The following is a 16,371-nucleotide window of genomic DNA, read 5'->3' as shown; positions in this document are numbered from 1 at the left end:
TGGGAACAAGCCCGGCAGAGAAGGGATGTCTCCACTGAATGATGTCCTACCCCTGCACCAGCTCAGATACCTCTTGTACAACGTTTGTGTTCGCTGTGTGTGGAGGCGTGTGGAAGGCGGAGGGAAGGAAAGGAGGCGCGGAGTGCTCCGACCACAGCAGTTTTATTGAATTAGTTGCATGAGGAAGCACGCGGCCGCGGGCGGTTAGAGTGGAGTCCGGAGGGGGGGAGAGGCCGGCGGGGCTGGGGCCTGGCCACGTGGACGCGCAGAGCTCTATGGGGGGGGGGGGATCCTGGGGCTCACCCTGGGGAGCCACACCCCAAGGCCCCTGCATGTAGAGAAGCAGCAGCTGCAGCAGCATGCGTGTCATTCCTCTCTGGAAAAGAGGGAGGCAGGGACGAGGATGAGTGTTCCCCGAGTAGCCCACCGCACCCCCCTCCTTAGAGACCGACGAAGGACATTCCCCATTCCCCGTGCTTTCCTAGCCCCTGCCCTTTGCCTGCTGACCGAGAGTCACAGAAAGGCTGCCTGCTCACCGGCCCTTCCTGCGGTATTCCTGCAGGGCTTTCTCTGCCACTGTGTCCATAAATTTGGGGTTGTCCATGGAGATTTCTTCTGGGAGGATCACTGTGATGGGGTCAGAGCCAAAGAGCTTCACCACCACCTCCGTCACGGTGGAGGGGGTGTCGGAGTCTGAAGTGTGGGTTGTGACCTGGAGGAGCAAGCGAGGAGAAAGCTGTCGTGTCCTGTAGCGGGGCATGCTGCAGTGTAGGCCCCCCCAGGCGCTGGTTGCTACGCTAGACGTCATTCACTCATTCACAGAGCAGCAATGTCCCGATTCACAGAAGCCCGCTTCAGGGGGCAGTGCCAGCTGCAAAGAAGGGGGCCACCGAGAGAACAGGCAAGCCCCAAAGTTGTTCTTTGCACCAGCAGCTTGCCAGTCTGTGGTTGAAAGGAATCGAGAAAGAAAGGGGAGGCAGAGAAGCTTCCAGCACGGCGAGAGAAGCCGTTCTCCCGGGCGGAGAACAAGGCCCTGATTCATGCGCCTTTCCACGGTGCAGGGCAGTGAAGCAGCTGCAAATGAGCGTCCAGGGCTTGCAGCCCGCCGCGGGCTCAGCGGCCCTGGGGAGGGAGCCTCACTTCTCCAACCTTACACCCGCCACGACAGCTCTCCCTCCCTCTGCTCGCCGGGGCCATGGCGCTGGATTTTATAGTGGGGATGATCGTGCTTCCGTGCAGCTATGATCCAATGGCTTTCCTGTTTCCCGCCATGAGCTAAATGCCCATCCAATGCCTCGGTGGCCCCTTGAATCAATTCCCACCGTCCCATTTCAATCCTGAGAGGCTCAAGACCCCCCCCCCACCTCCCACTCCAGCGCCCACCCCTGTCTGCCACAGAACTTACTGTGGAAACCTGGAGGTAAGCTGGGTCTGCCCCCTGTGTGAGGTTGGCCAGCTGCGACACCCAGTTGAACTGCTGGTTCAGCTGCTCCAGCAGGGTGGAGGCGTTGAGCATCTTGACGTGGTAGGACTGGAGCAGCTGGTTGTACTCCTGGGTCATCTTCTCAGCCAGCTGCAGGGACTCGTTCAGCTCCTGCCGCAGCTGAGCCTGCGCTGGGTTGCTGGCCGAACAATCTGCCCAGAGAAGAAGGTAAGATAAAGCGGCAGGCAGACACGGGAAGGGGAACGGGAAAGTTAAAAGGGACAGGAAGGCGAATGGCCCCCAGCACCTGCAGCGGGACCTGGGGCAGAGCCACTCTAGATCCCATACAAAATGAAGGTGGGTGAAGACGTGGTTTCTTTCATTAAAAAAAAAAAAAAGGCCTGGGGGGAGGGGGGGTGGGATGCCAGCTGAACTGCGCTTGCGCAGTGATGTGACTCTCTGTGAGTCAGACGCCTAAGTCCTTGTGTCTGGGACTGTGGCCCGGCCACACGTGGAAGAACAGTGACATCCAGTGCCCCACCGACCTAGAACAGCCCTGGCTGTCCTCCATCCTCCCGGGAATCATTTCCACAGGAAGGATGTCGCTTACGTGTCACCTGCTGTCCGCCCAGTTGCCATGTCAGCTTTCACTAATAACCGATCCGTTCTGACTTCACCGCCCACCATCTGACTTCACCAACAATAAAGCGAGAGCTTTCTGGAAGCAAGCAACCCCGCCTACAACCGTATGGACTGCCAGGGTTCAAGCCAAGTGTGTAACTCCTAAACTCGGGCTTGTGTTCTGAGTCACTCGGTGGTTCTAGAACATTCTCCCGACTTGTCTCTGGAGCGTATCTGGCAATTCTGGTCCCAAATGTGCTTCTTTAGGTCCCCAAGCGCCCGCTAAAGGCTTATCTGGTTTACAAGAGCTGGAAACTCACCACTACAGCTTTAAAAAAAAAAAAACAACAACTCCTTTTCTCTCCCCTGCATTGTAGCTGTGGTGTAGACACGGGGAGGATGTGATTGGTGGATCTGATTAAAATGCAAGGACTGAAGGGAAAGTCTTCCTTTGCCAGGGGATCCAGCTCCCCCCCTTCCCCCCCCCAGTGTCACTCCAGGGACTCGGGGGGGGGGGGGGGCTGGGGGAGAACCCGGACAGCACGCTGCCAGCTTGCCCATGCTCGGGTCCTGACATCCTCCCCGAGGGACCCCGCCGCCTCCTCACGGCTGGGCTTCCTCCTGTGCAAGGCGGGGATAGTGCTCGACCCCAGCCCACGGGGCCATCTTGGGAGTGAGTGGACGGCTGTGCTCGGCGCAGCACCTACCACGTGGTCGGCGTGGGTTCCACGTGCACTGTGGGCCTCCCTCCCGCGCCTGGCGCTGGGGCCGGGCCGCCGCCGGGGACGCTGAGGGCGGCGGCGGCGTCCGCGGGGCTCCGGCGCCCGCGCCTCCATCGTTCCCGCCTCCCAGCCTGGGAGCTGCCGTGCGGCCACAGCGCGCATGCCCACGGCGCATGCCCACAGCCGAGCTCGGCGCTCCGGGCGGCGCGCGCGCGCACGCACGCCACGCACGCACGCACGGCCCCGCCCACCACTCACTCACCCACAGACAGGATCTCCTGGCACTGCTGGCACTGGTCCTTCATCCTCAGGCACCCCGTGGAGTTGTGGCGGATCTCCTTACACACGGCTCGGTCGTCGCCGTCTTCTGGGGATGGGTGGGGCGGCAGGTGAGGCCCTGGGCCGTGCGGGGGGGGGGGGGCCGTGTCTGCGTGCCGTCCACGGGCCCACCCGTGTCCTCACCTGCTGCCACACCCCCTCACCTGCACACCCACAGCATCACCGCCTCCTCACTACCCAGCTCATAGCTGTGCCCGGGGCTGCTCAGCCTCGGGAACTCAGACGGGCATCCCCCTTACAGCCTCCTGTACCCCCGACACTAGTGGGGTCCCCCCCCTTCACACTACAGGGCTCCCCCTCTGACTGAGCTCCCTCGGTGCAATCCCCCTGCCCAGTGGTGGTTCCAGTGTGCGCCTCAAGCAAGCCCTGGCGAGCCCTGCGGCACACGTCCGTTACACTTCATTCGTCCATCTGTCTGTGCACTGAACACCCACCCCTAGCCAGGCCCTCAGGTCCCAGCCACACAGACCTTCCTGAAGCACAGTATTGGCTGTGGGATAACACGTTGCCAAGGCAACCACATCGCGCTCCCCTGAGCACCCAAGGGAAAGAGGCTGTGAATGTCTGGAAGACCACCGGCATCGGGCCATACACAGTGCCGGGCCCCGCAGTATCCGGACTGCCTTTGCCACTCACTCGGCCTTGGTCCCTTTCTTCTTTCAGGGGAGCGGGCACCACCCTTGTGGGTTGCCAGGCAACACAGAGATGCCATACACGAAGCCCCCCTCCCTTGTTGGGAAGAATGGGAGCCCTCCCTGACCTCCTGTGCCGTCCATGCTGGGGGACTGGAAGGCTGGGCTGTGGAACGGGACATCCATGGCTTGCTGGGCCTGGTGGATCATCTCGAAGAAGGGCTGGAAGAGATCCGGGAAGCCCATGTGCCCGTAGGTGGAGAAGGGCCTGAGGCTGCGCACCAGGCGGGACTTGGGGAAGAAGTAGGGAGACCTCCGGTGGAAGAGGCCGAAGGGCGAGTAGTGGGTGTCCTGGGGCTGGTGGGTGAAGAAGCGGTCCTGGAACAGGGTGTCCATGATCCGGGACGTGCGCAGGAAGCTGTCCTGCATGGCGTCCAGGACGTGGCTCTGCTGCCGGTCGTTTTCCAGCAGGGAGTCGATGCGGTCCCCGTTCATCCAGAAGTAGAAGGGCGAGCTCTGGTTCAGGAACTCCTCCAGCTAGCATGTGCGCAAGAGACTCGGTGAGGGGGCGCCCGCCCCGGCCACCGCCCCACCTCTGACATAGAGTCACCGCAGATGAATCAAGTCCACCTGGGCCGGCCCCACCCCCTCCGGTCAGGCTGGGGCCCTCTGCCCGCCACCCCCAAGGGGAGAACAAAGGGTCACCTCCAAGGCCATAAAATTCAGTCCTGTCACTGCAGATGAACCCCCTAGCATTTGGGGCCTCGGGGGACATTCACCCCTACTCAACTGCTCAGCCTTCTGGGGAGAGCAAAATTCTCTGAGTCTCAGTGAGGCCTACAGGTAAGGAGGGAGTCATTCGTGTGTGTGTGTGTGTGTGTGTGTGTGTGTGTGTGTCTTCACTCTTTTAATCTTATTTTATCTGCATTACCAGAGACTCAACAGGGGTCTTATTCTTGCAAGGCAAGCGCGCTCCCGCTCAACCCATCCCTTCAGCACTTTTGACTTTAGGTTCTATTTCCAATAGAACCTATTCTCATGCTTTTGGCCCCAGATGGCCTCCAAAAACCATTCTCCTACCTACACACTTCCTGCATAGCTGAGATTACAGGCATAAACCACTGCTCCCAGACCCACAATCCGAATCAACGTCAACACACTAAAACTTCTAAGTTCCTTTCACCTAAGGCGACACCGGTTCTCCCCACCCAGGAAGCCCTGTGCATGGCTCACCTGTCGACCCACCAGGCCCGAGCCGCTTCTGCAAACGCGGGCGTAGAACTTCATGCAGGTCTGCTTTAGGCAGGGCTTGCACTCCTCCCAGAGGGCCGTCATGGTCTCGTTGCACACACCGGGCAATTCCTTCAGCTTCTTCTCAGAGTCCCTGGTTTCTTCCAGCGCATCCTATGGGAAGGCAAGAGACCAGGTGAGGCACACACACCATAGGCTATCCTCTTCCCAACCCCACCCCTCCGGTCCACTTCTGCCGGCCCTCCAGGGACTGGCCAGGCCGGCCTCTGGTGAGCCCAGCCTTCCCTCACCCACTCTCCCCACCTGGCTGTCAGCGTCCTCTCAGCCCCTAACATCCAGCTGTTTCCTGGGTCTTCCTTAACCTGCAGGACTGAGCCAGGCCTCTCCTCTCTGTCCTCTCTCTGCTGATTGTCTGTTCATACACAGACCCCACTCCCCATCCTGTGCTCAGCTTCCGGTGTTTAAGTCACCTTCCCAGTGGACCAGCAGCTCCCTGGATCTTCTATCTCTATCGTAACTGTGGTCCCTGGCATGCAGGGGGAGCCAGCAACATGTCAGCCATGGGAACTCACCCAGGCTCACGTCACAGGAATGGTCACAGGCTAGCCCAAGGGCCTCCCAAGTAAAGAGAAGGCTTTGTGCCTGAAGATGTTCGTCACAGTATTTACTTAGGGCAAATATACATTTACGTGTGTGTATGTGTGTGTGAATCAACTAAATGCTCAAAAGTCAAGGACAAGTTCAACCAGTTGTGGTGCAGTAGTTCCTCCCTTATCAGCTCTCCTTAGTCATCCACAAGCCAAAAATATTACAACTCAATGTATACATATGAAAACGGAGCTAGGAATACTGAGGGGAGGGGTGGAGTTGAGAGGGATGGGGGAGAATAATGGAAGGGGTGACGCTGATAAAGATGTATTGTCCTCACAAACTGACATGTTGAACGGAAACCCCTTAATAGAACTACATAAAGATAATAAAGCTATAATATTTTTTAAAAGTATCACTACATTGCAAAGAGGAATCACAATAGAGAGCCAAAGACTGCACTCATACAATGTTTATTACAGCACAGTTGTTCTCTATTTGTTCATCTCTTATGTGAAAAATTTACAAATTAAACTCTACCATAATATATATATATGATAAAACATAATGTGTATAAGGCTTGGTACTATACATGGCTTCAGGCTCCCATTAGGGGCCTTAGGGCAGATCATTTGTGGCTAAGCAGACTACAGCCTGTGCAGAGGGATAGATAAATACCCATTAACACATCATTAACATGGGATATTTATAGAATTTTAAATTTTGAACATAAACCCTGTGAAAAAAAGTGTAAGAATAGTCAGGATAGTGGAGTGGGAATGTGGCTTAGTGGTAGAGTGCTTGCCTAGCATGCATGAAGCCCTGGGTTGGATTCCTCAGTGCCACATATATAGAAAAAGCCAGAAGTGGCGCTGTGGCTCAAGTGGTAGAGTGCTAGCCTTGAGCAGAAAGAAGCCAGGAACAGTGCTCAGGCACTGAGTTCAAGCCCCAGGACTGGCAAAAAAAAAAAAAAGTCAGGATAGAGCAGATGTTAACAGTGATAACCCTGCCTACATCACCACGGCCATCACCCCCACAGTTCAGAGCTGATCCTCGACCTTGGACATGGTCAGGGTTTCGAGAAGTCCACTGAAGTGACTCAGGCATCAGGCCTGGGGCCAGCCTTGTACCAGAACCAGATCCAAGACGCTCCCTCTCCCCTCCACCCCAGGCTTTCAAAGGCAAATGCTTCTCTCTACCCCTCACTGCTGCCCCTAATATCAGCTGACACAGCCCTGGGAAAATAGCGGTCACCATAGCAACCCAGCCAGGCACCAGCCCGGCATGGCCCCTCTCTTCCCTTCAAGGGACAGAGGGCCAGGGCCCAGGCTCTGCCCACCTCCTTCTTCTTCTTGGCCTCCTCCAAGTTGGTCAGCAGTGACTTGCGCTCTTCGTTCGTCTTCTCTATTAGAGACTTGATCTCTTTCACCCCCTGGACGGCATTTTCAATTTCCTTAGTAATGTACTGGCTCCCTTGGGAGGACATTTCTGCAACAGGCAGGACAGGAGATAGAATGAGGTGAGAGGAAGAGGGGGTGTCGGGGAGATAACCCTGGATCCAGCTGGACTGTCAGAGAGGCCTGCTCAGGCTGGGGGACGTCAAGGCTGGGACCTCCAACCCCACCGCAATGGACAGCCGACCGACCGTCTTCTGCCCAATGGCCCCCGCCTTACATCCCCAAAGCTCAGCCATGCGGCCCCGAAGAGCCAGGGGGAGCATCACAGGACAGTTTCCAAGGGGGGAAAACCTAAATCCAGCTGTGTTACCGGTTAAACCTTAAAACAGAATAGCCTCTTGCTATTTGGGATACGAATCATCATGGGATTTAATTTAAGCAAACATCTGGACTTTGTTCCTGTACACAGTGCTCAGTGACAGGGGCGGGGCCATGAATGGATGACACTGTTCACCATGGCGACGGGCGTCAAGGCACAGCGCTGGGGGCGCCAGGTCGCCTTGTCACTCAGGTCCCTCTCACTGAGTCCGCCCCATGCCCAGCAGCTGGTGCAGAGCCCCGGGCGTGCAGGGTGAGTGGACCCCAGAGGGACCCCACTGGACAGCCAGGGTGGGCCATGTTCTGTGCCCGAAGACTGCTGAGAGGCCTGGAGTGCTCACCACAAAAGTACAGGTAACTACTGATGAGCTTGATAGTGACCCTCGTGACGTGTGTGTGTGTGTGTGTGTGTGTGTACCAAAGCATCAGGCTATATCACATAATACAGTACAACATTTGTATTGCTAATTATACCTCAATAAAACAAAGCACTAGGATGAGACGGAGACTGTGCTCTGGGGTCTGCAACTGGAGTGTGGCAGGGTAGACTCACACCCGAGCCTAATCAACATCATGCCCCGACTCTTCTGTGTATGCTGCCACACCTGGGCAAGTCTGGAGTGCTTATTTTGTTTGTGGCAGTAACTGGGTTTTGAACTTAGGACCTTGTGCTTGCTTGGCAAGCACTCTACTGCTTGAGCCACAACCCCATTCATTATCGCATGACTTAATTCTTTAAATACAATTGCATTTTTGCTTTTGCCAGCCTGGGCTTCAGAACAGTGTCCCAAGGGGCCCCATGGTGGTCTACTTGCCCCGGAGCTCATTGTCGGACACCAGCTGCTGTCCCTGGACCTGTCCGGTCTCCAAGGTCAGCAGCAGCCCCAAACACAGCAGGAGAATCTTCATGATGTGGCCGCCTCCGATTCTGGAATCCTAGCAGATCTCTGTTTAGAGAGAACAGAAGACCAACTGTCACAGTAACCACTGGGCAGTCTGCTGCTTTCCTGCTCGCCACAGCCTGTCACTGCTTCCAGAGGCCTGGGGACAAGTGGCCCTCAGCTGCCCTCTCAGCTGGCATCATTGTGTTTATTCTCGAGGAACTTGGATGAAGAGGTCAGACCTGCCACTGACACCTTGAGGAAAGTCAAGGAAGGCGGTGCTTGGAGGAGCCGATCAGTCACACAGAGAAACTCAGAGGAGCTGGGCACCGGGCCAAGCCTCCTCCTCCCTGTGAGAGCACATAAGCTTCCTGCATCCCAGCCTCCTTGTTCCTATCAACTCTTAAGAATACCTCCCTTCATTATCTCAACCTTCTCTCCCTCTTCTTGTGAAGTAGGGCTGCACCTTCACCCACAGCAGACATTACCAATCAATCGCAGAGCTGTGTTCCCCTTGGAGCCCCAGCACCACCTGAACGTGCTTTTCAAGAGTCTGAGGCAGTAGAGTCCCTCCCCTTTGGTTGGTGCAGGAAATTAAATCCATTTGGCATCCCCCATGTGAGACTTGAGCCGGGCTGCATTGCAGATTCAGAGATAGCAGTTAAAAGTAAGGCAAGAAAGGGAGGGAAGGGCTAACAATGAGCCCAAGGAGCAGGCTCCCCAGGAAAGTCCTAGAAGGGGGAGAATGTGCCCCTTGGCTCTGCCCGTTCCCTTTCACACGGCCTGTTCCCTCTAAGCCTGCGGCAGTGAGGGTTGCCAAGGTGCCCCTGCCACCCTGGGCTGGCTGTCCTAAACTAGAGGACATGCGCCATAGCCCAGGTCTTACACAATAGACCCTGTTCCAGAAGCTGGAGCTGTTGCATAAATCAGAACCTCCTCCCCCTGGCCCCCCAACCCTGCCTGGAACTGCTGAACTGGTTCCCATAGCCACAGGAAGAGGGAAGGGGTCCCCCTTCCTAAAATGGTTCATGTCTACAGGCTACTCAGCCCAGAAAGCACACTGGACCCTGGGTAGATGATTAATAAGGAGGAGATCAGCTGCACCCAGTAAGGGGCTGGTGTGGGAGAAGAGACAGAGGGCTAGCCAGGCCTCAGGCCCAGGAGACACCTCTGCCCGGCTCATTCAGGCCTCGAACGCCCCGGGCAGAGGCCGAGCCTCTGAAGTGGAGAGATAAAGGCGGTCAGAAATGCCTCCCTGGAAGCAGCCCCCAAGAATGCCTGCTTCTGGGACAGTCCACCTCAAATCCTTACCAACAGGTTCTAACCAGAAGCCCGTGTTGAGCCTGGCGAGGAGAGGCCGGGCCCTGGTCAGGGTGTGGAGATGCCACCGCTGAGGAAGGTCCCTCTCCAGCCACCCCTCCACCTTCACCGAGAGGCCGCAGCAGGCTAGGGCCAGTCCCTGACAAGCACCCGGCCCTTCCAAGCCTCCTGCTCCGCCAGGTGTTCTTTCAGCTGTATCTTACAACCCTTCCCACGGATGCAAAGCACATGCCAGGTGGAGGGAACGGCAGCACAAGGAGCAAGGCCTGGGAGAGCCCCTGGGAGGAGGGGCGGGGGTCCTTGGTGTTGGCACTGCTGGCCCAATCCAGGTAGGTGGCCGAGGGCTCGGAGCCAGCCTCAAGTGAGACGGGCCACTGACCCCTGCCGAGGGGAGGCTTTGCTCTCCAGCTGTCCTTGGACCCATACCCCGCGGGCTTGTGACCGGAACCAGCATTCCCTGAGTCCCCAGGGAACCCTTGGGAGCTTTAAAAAGAATCCGATCAATCCCTGAAGGCCGAGTCGGGGGACACGGGGATCTGGCTGGCTGCCTGGGGTCCTCTGCCTCCCTCCGGACACACGGGTGAGATGTTGCCCATGTCCAGGCCGGGTCCTTGGTCGGTGTTTGAACGCGTCAGTGTTTATTCTGATTATATAAGATGCTTGTGTTTACAGAACACACTCACTTTCTGAGGTCCACCCGGGTCCACTTTACAGATCAGGAAACTGAGGCTACAGATCAGCAAACTGAGGCTACTCTGTGTGTGTGTGTGTGTGTGTGTGTGTGTGTGTGTGTGTGTGTGTGTGTGTGTAGCGTGTCTAGCAATTTCTTCTCTTGGGGGTCAGGTTCAGAAATTTCTGGAAGGTCAAGCAGCTTCGGTTCTCGGCCCAACTCTGACCCTAGGTTTCCCTACTCCCCTGCAGGCCCGGGGCCCCCCCGTAAAAGCGGGGGGCTTGTGGGGACCCCGTGGCTTCTGCCAGGCTCGGGGAGCCGGGATGGGAAGGAGGCGGCGGTCGGGCCCGGTCCGGGCGCATCCTCACATCCTCGCCATACTTACTGGAAGATGGGCGAGGGCCAGATGACTCAGGCCCGCACCTTCCCGGGAGTGCGGCGGGCGGGGGGGGGGGGGGGGGAGAGGAGGAGGAGAGGGGGAGGGGTCGGTCCCCCTGCAGCCGGGTCCCGGCGGCCTCCCCCCCCCCCCCCGCCCCACGCGTCAGGCTCCAGCGCTCAGTTTCCTCAATTTTGCAAAGGGAAGATCCTCACACCCGGCTGCTCTACACCCACAAAACCGTGATCTGAGCTGAGGGGCACAGAGACCCCACCGGGGTCCCGGCTCCGCCCTCGAGGCCAGGGGCTGACGGCGCGCAGGTCCTCTCCGCGCCCGCCCCGGGCCCCGCACCGGCGCAGGGAACGCGGGGACATCGCAGGTCCTCTCCGCGGCTCCCCGCGCCCGCCCCGGGGCCCCGCGCCCATCCCCGGCCCCCGCGCCCATCCCGGGGCTCCGCTCCCGCCCCGGGTCCCGCACAGGCAAAGGGAACGCAGGGACATCGCAGGTCCTCGCCGCGCCCCGCGGCTCCCCGCGCCCGCCCCGGGGCCCCGCACCCACCCCCCCCGCGCCCATCCCGGGGCTCCGCACCCGCCCCGGGGCCCCGCACCCCCCCCGCGCCCATCCCGGGGCTCCGCACCCGCCCCGGGTCCCGCACCCCCCCCGCGCCCATCCCGGGGCTCCGCACCCGCCCCGGGTCCCGCACAGGCACAGGGAACGCAGGGACATCGCAGGTCCTCGCCGCGCCCCGCGGCTCCCCGCGCCCGCCCCGGGGCCCCGCACCCACCCCCCCCCGCGCCCATCCCGGGGCTCCGCACCCGCCCCGGGGCCCCGCACCCCCCCCCGCGCCCATCCCGGGGCTCCGCACCCGCCCCGGGTCCCGCACCCCCCCCGCGCCCATCCCGGGGCTCCGCACCCGCCCCGGGTCCCGCACAGGCACAGGGAACGCAGGGACATCGCAGGTCCTCGCCGCGCCCCGCGGCTCCCCGCGCCCGCCCCGCGGCTCCCCGCGCCCGCCCCGGGGCCCCGCGCCCGCCCCGGGTCCCCGCGCCCACCCCGGTCCCCGCACCCACCCCACCCCCCGCACCGGCGCAGAGAAAGTGAGGGTGTCCGCTCACCTCTGGGCTCCGCGCGCTCCTCCCGGCGAGGCGGCGCGGGGTCCCGGGAGGCGCCGCCTTTATAGCCCGGCCCCGCACACACCCCCTTGGGGGCCGGCTGCAAACCTGCCTGACTCACGCCCGCCCACAGGACGCCCGTAGACCGCGGCCCGAGCTTTCTGGAAGACGGGAAGAGGGGGGTGAGGAGGTGCAGCACCCCGCGGGGGGCGCCGGGGGGCGCATGGGCACCGCGGATGGAGCCCTGGCCGGTGCCCGCTTTGCGCCCGGCCCCAGAGCCCAGCCTTCTCTCCACTCCCGTCCCGGGCTGGGTGGAGGGCCCCCTCCCACCCCCCACCCCCCCACCCCCCCACCCCGTGCCAGGCAGGAAGCGAGGGGGCGGGAGTGGGGGGGTCCCAGGCGGCCCCACACACAGGTGAGGTAGACAGGATCTGGAATACACTGGGCCAGACGGGAAGGAGCCTGGTTCCCAGACAGGGGCACGGCCGCTGGGCCTGGGGCAGATAGGAAGAACCTCTGCCCCAGACTTCCCCCTCTGGCAGGGAGGGAGCGCCCCAGGGGTAAAGCTACCGGTTCTGTACCCTCAGGAAGTTGAGTGTGAAGAAAGATGGGGGGATGGAGCAAGTACAGGCGGCCTGGTTTTGTGATGGCAGGTTTGGGACGCCAGGCATAAGAAAATATCTGAAGAAGAATGTCATTTAATCAATCAACCTGGGGCTGTGACCCCTTCAAGGTCCATTTTCCACCTGCCCAAGGCCCAGGGGCCCACGAGGACCCATATTCCTTCCCATTCAATCTGGGAAGATGTAGGGACCCCTGGGCTGAGGGCCGGCTTGCAATCACACTACATGTAGTTCCGACTGTGTCCCAAACCCCTGGTGACCTTGGAACCCATCCCTTTACCCTGTGGGCCTCAGTGTCTCCCATCCGGACACAAAGAACAATCTGGAGTGTTTCATTTCCAAGAAGATTGTCAGGGCATGGGAGAAGAAAATGTAACAAAAACTCAAAAGCAAAATTTCTCCCCCAAGAGGCCTTTCTTGATTGGCCATTCAAAACAAAAGGCTGGATTCTCCTGAGAGCTACATTGTCTGGGTGGAAACTTGTTACTCCTCAGTGTATCTGTGGGCCCCCCCCCTCCATCCACTGTAGGAGGCCCAGATCCCAGATAATAGTGTTTATAAAGAGCCTCTTTTGGAGGGCAGGCCTAGAGATCTGCCTTAATCAGCTGATGTAGGGGAAGGGAGGAGAGGGTGCACACAGGTTGAACCTCCTCAGTCAGAAAGAGCACTGCTCACCCACCCCGCTTGCATCCGACCCCACCTGACTTGGCTTTCCCCCTAGTATTTCAAGATGCCCTGGTTTGGGGTTGCGGGGGAGGGAGGTTGAAGGGAGGGAAAGCATGCCTGGGCCATTTCCTCATTTCTCCTTCAGCAAGGCTGGAGAGGATCTAGTCGCCCTTCCTAGCTTTCCTCCCAAGCAACGTCTGTTGATCTATTGAGTTCTTCCTTTCTGCTTTTTTTCTTTTCCTACAGGTGCTACAGGTGACCATCTTCCGGTTGTGCGCACTTAATGTAGAGGTCCAGCTGGGCTTGTGGGGTTTGCTCCATTTCTTTCCTTGGGACCCACAGGGAGGACTATGACCAGGCCAAGTAAAGAGCTTTAAAAAAAAAAAAAATCTGAGCCAGGCACTGGTGGCTCATGCCTGTAATCCTAGCTACTCAAGAGGCCGAGATCTCAGGATCCTGGCATGAAGCCAGATCAAGCAGAAAAGTCCCTATGAGACTCTCATCTCCAATTAACCTCTCAGAAACTGGAAGTAGCACTGTGGCTTCAAGTGGTAGTGTGCTAGCCTTGAGCAACATTGCTCAGAGACAGTGCCTAGGCCCTGAATTCAAGCACCAGGACCCACCAAAAACAAAAAACAGTTTATCTTTGCCTGTGTTGTCCACCATCTCTGAGTGTCAAAATGTCTCTAGGCCTGATGGACTGCTCAGCTTGGCTGCTGTGTATCCCAGGGCCCTGCCAAACCGGCTGGCTCCTCACTGCCAGCAAGACAACCAACCACCACTCCAGAGCCATGACTAGAAACGGGCTAAAACCTAGGCCTGCCGTGACCCACAGGAGGAATCTCTCTTTACGCTGTAATCATTCAACAGGTACATCCGGTCAGCAAAGGCTCGTCATAAAATAAATGGTGGCTAATGAACTCCACAAGGATCAAGTCAGAGTCAATGCAGAGGAATCCTGGGGACATTTTTCTGGTCCTCCTTAAAGTTCAGGAACACTACACCACGACCACACTACTCCTTCACCTCCTACCTTTTAGGGAGAAGGCTGGGGGGGAGACAGCCCTGGGCTGTGTCTAACATACCTAGACATAGACCACTGTGAGCACTCATGTTGTAGCCCAGCTGTGTGGTTCGGAATGAGCTCCAGACTTGTTCAACTCTAACCTTCAGCTCCAGTTGTTGAGTTATTGAATCTTGGGGAGAAAAAACAATGCCCCCTAGATCTGCTTCAGATCTAGTCTACTTTTCCCACAGCCAACTATTATTTCAGAATCCAATGATTATTTCAGATCTGGGGTTCTCAGTAGACTATCCAATGGCTAGCCTGGGCAGCTCTGAGAACAACCGTGGGCAGGTGCTCTTCCCAGAGAAATGACTGAAGCGACCTGGGTGCAGCATTGGGGGCTTGAAAACTCTCCAAGGCAAGGCAGCCAGCATTATTGCTTTGGAGTTTACAAATTACTCGCTTATGCTTTACCTCATTGATCTTCGCTGCAGTCCTGTGTGTTTTCTCGCTTGTTTGGGGTGTGTTTTTGGATTGTTTGCTTCGTTTTGTTCTTTGTTTTTGTTTTGGTGCCATCCTGGGGTTTGAACTCAGGGCCTGGACCCTGTCCTTGAGCTTTTGTGCTTGAGGCTAGCACTCTACCACTTGAGCCACAGCTCCCCTTCTGGCTTCTTCCGTGGTTAATTAGAGATAAGAGTCTCTCCTGTTCATCTGTGGGGACTGGCTTTGAACTGTGATCTTCCCTGAGTAACTAAGATTACAGGCAGGAGATACCCCAGGCATTGGGCATAACATACTTTCAATCCTCTCTAAATCTCATACTTCTAAACCATGAATAATACATAGGAACACATAGTTACCAACAGAACATCCACATGTGTATATTTTCTCTTTGTTAAAAAAAATTTTTAAATATTAAAAAATATTAAAGCACATAGTACACATTGCTCTACAACTTACTCTTTCCCATAAATAAAATATCAGTGCTATCCTTCCAAGTCAATATATAGAAAATTTTAACCCAACCTTCTGGGAGCTGCGTAGTATTCCATGTAGGCTTTTTTTTTTTTTTAACATTCCCTCAATCCCCTTTTTTCATATCTCTTTAAAAATATGTCTCAGTGGGGCTGGGGATATAGCCTAGCGGCAAGAGTGCCTTCCTCGGATACACGAGGCCCTAGGTTCGATTCCCCAGCACCACATATACAGAAAACGGCCAGAAGCGGCGCTGTGGCTCAAGTGGCAGAGTGCTAGCCTTGAGCGGGAAGAAGCCAGGGACAGTGCTCAGGCCCTGAGTCCAAGGCCCAGGACTGGCAAAAAAAAAAAAAAAAAAAAAAATATGTCTCAGTGAGTTCCCCTCACTAAGGCTCCCCACCCCTGCAAGCAGTGAGACCATAAACAGCCTTTCTGTGTGTGTGTGTGTGTGTGTGTGTGTGTGTGTGTGTCACTACTAGGGCTTGAACTCGGGGCCTTGTGCTGTCACTCGGCTTTGTTTGTTTGTTGCTCAAGGCTGGCATTCTAACACTTGAGCCACAGGTCCACTCCCATCTGGTTAATGGAAGATAAGTCTCACAGACTTATCTGCCCGAGCTGCCTTCTGACCTCGATCCAGATCTCAGCCTCCTGAGTAGCAAGGATTACAGGCATCATGGGGTGTGTGTGTGTGTGTGTGTGTGTGTGTGTGTGTGTGTGTGCCAGTACTAGGACTTGAACTCAGGGCCTAGGTGCTATCCGTTAGCTTTTTCATTCAAGGCTGGTGCTCCGCTACTTGGGCCGCAGCTCCAGAGAATCTTAACTTGTTGGAGCCTTTGTTTCCCTCTCTGCTGGAGAGCAGGCGGCTGGCCCAGCAACTCCCCAGCGTGTGGGCAACTTGCCTGCTGACTTTCTCTGAGGGGCTGTGCCTCCCTGGCTGCGAACCCGTGGTCCCCACAGCACAGTCACAGCCGGTGCTGTTGTCCTTCTGAATGGGAGCCAGGCCAGGGGATGGAAGATGTTTCGCTGCCCTGATCTCTTTTTATGTGTACCGATTACAAGTATTCATTTTAAAATCAAATTTCCTTTTCTGTGATTTGCCTATCTTGCCCGAGACTTGCTGATTTTATCAGATTATCCACCTGTTTGTTTGTTTGTTTTTACCCATGTATAAGATATCTTGAGATCCGCAAAGAATGTCACGCCCTGTGGGTGGAAATGTGTCTTATTTCCCCTACTGGTTGTCATTTACTTGCCTTTTGCTTTTGACTGTGGAAGTGTTCTCAAACTTGTATGTAGCTCCCAGATGTGTGCCTGGCTTCGGAGTGTCTTCCTTTGGCTGGGAGAGTGACAGCTATTATCTTTACTCTCTTCTAGCTTTCTACTGTATTACT

At 57.1% G+C, this 16,371-nt stretch overlaps 1 protein-coding gene across 1 annotated transcript; it reads right to left on the bottom strand.

Annotated features, from left to right (window-relative positions):
* Nucleotides 1-143: 143 nt before the first annotated feature.
* On the bottom strand, nt 144-11,809 carry Clu (clusterin). The gene is made up of 9 exons (XM_048330339.1): nt 11,714-11,809; nt 8,167-8,298; nt 6,916-7,064; nt 4,971-5,141; nt 3,866-4,274; nt 3,029-3,130; nt 1,406-1,635; nt 537-712; nt 144-376 (listed from the first exon to the last, which is right to left on the bottom strand). The coding sequence occupies exons 2-9, from the start codon at nt 8,258-8,260 to the stop codon at nt 367-369; spliced, it is 1,341 nt and encodes a 446-aa protein (XP_048186296.1). The 5' UTR covers nt 8,261-8,298; nt 11,714-11,809; the 3' UTR covers nt 144-366.
* Nucleotides 11,810-16,371: the final 4,562 nt, after the last annotated feature.

This window comes from Perognathus longimembris, chromosome 21 (genome assembly GCF_023159225.1).
Source record: "Perognathus longimembris pacificus isolate PPM17 chromosome 21, ASM2315922v1, whole genome shotgun sequence".
NCBI classification, from domain to species: Eukaryota; Metazoa; Chordata; class Mammalia; order Rodentia; family Heteromyidae; genus Perognathus; species Perognathus longimembris.
Note: the sequence above shows the minus strand (reverse complement) of the source record. Positions and strands in the feature narration are given on the sequence as shown.

What these genes read in the sequence shown, in the direction of transcription:
- Clu (XM_048330339.1), bottom strand. Translation starts at nt 8,260, where the DNA reads ATGAAGATTCTCCTGCTGTGTTTGGGGCTGCTGCTGACCTTGGAGACC. An exon ending in AGGCCAAGAAGAAGAAGGAG is followed by an intron (nt 5,142 to 6,915) that starts GTGGGCAGAGCC and finishes GCCTTCCCATAG; the next exon opens with GATGCGCTGGAAGAAACCAG. An exon ending in CTTACCTCCAGGTTTCCACA is followed by an intron (nt 713 to 1,405) that starts GTAAGTTCTGTG and finishes TTGCTCCTCCAG; the next exon opens with GTCACAACCCACACTTCAGA.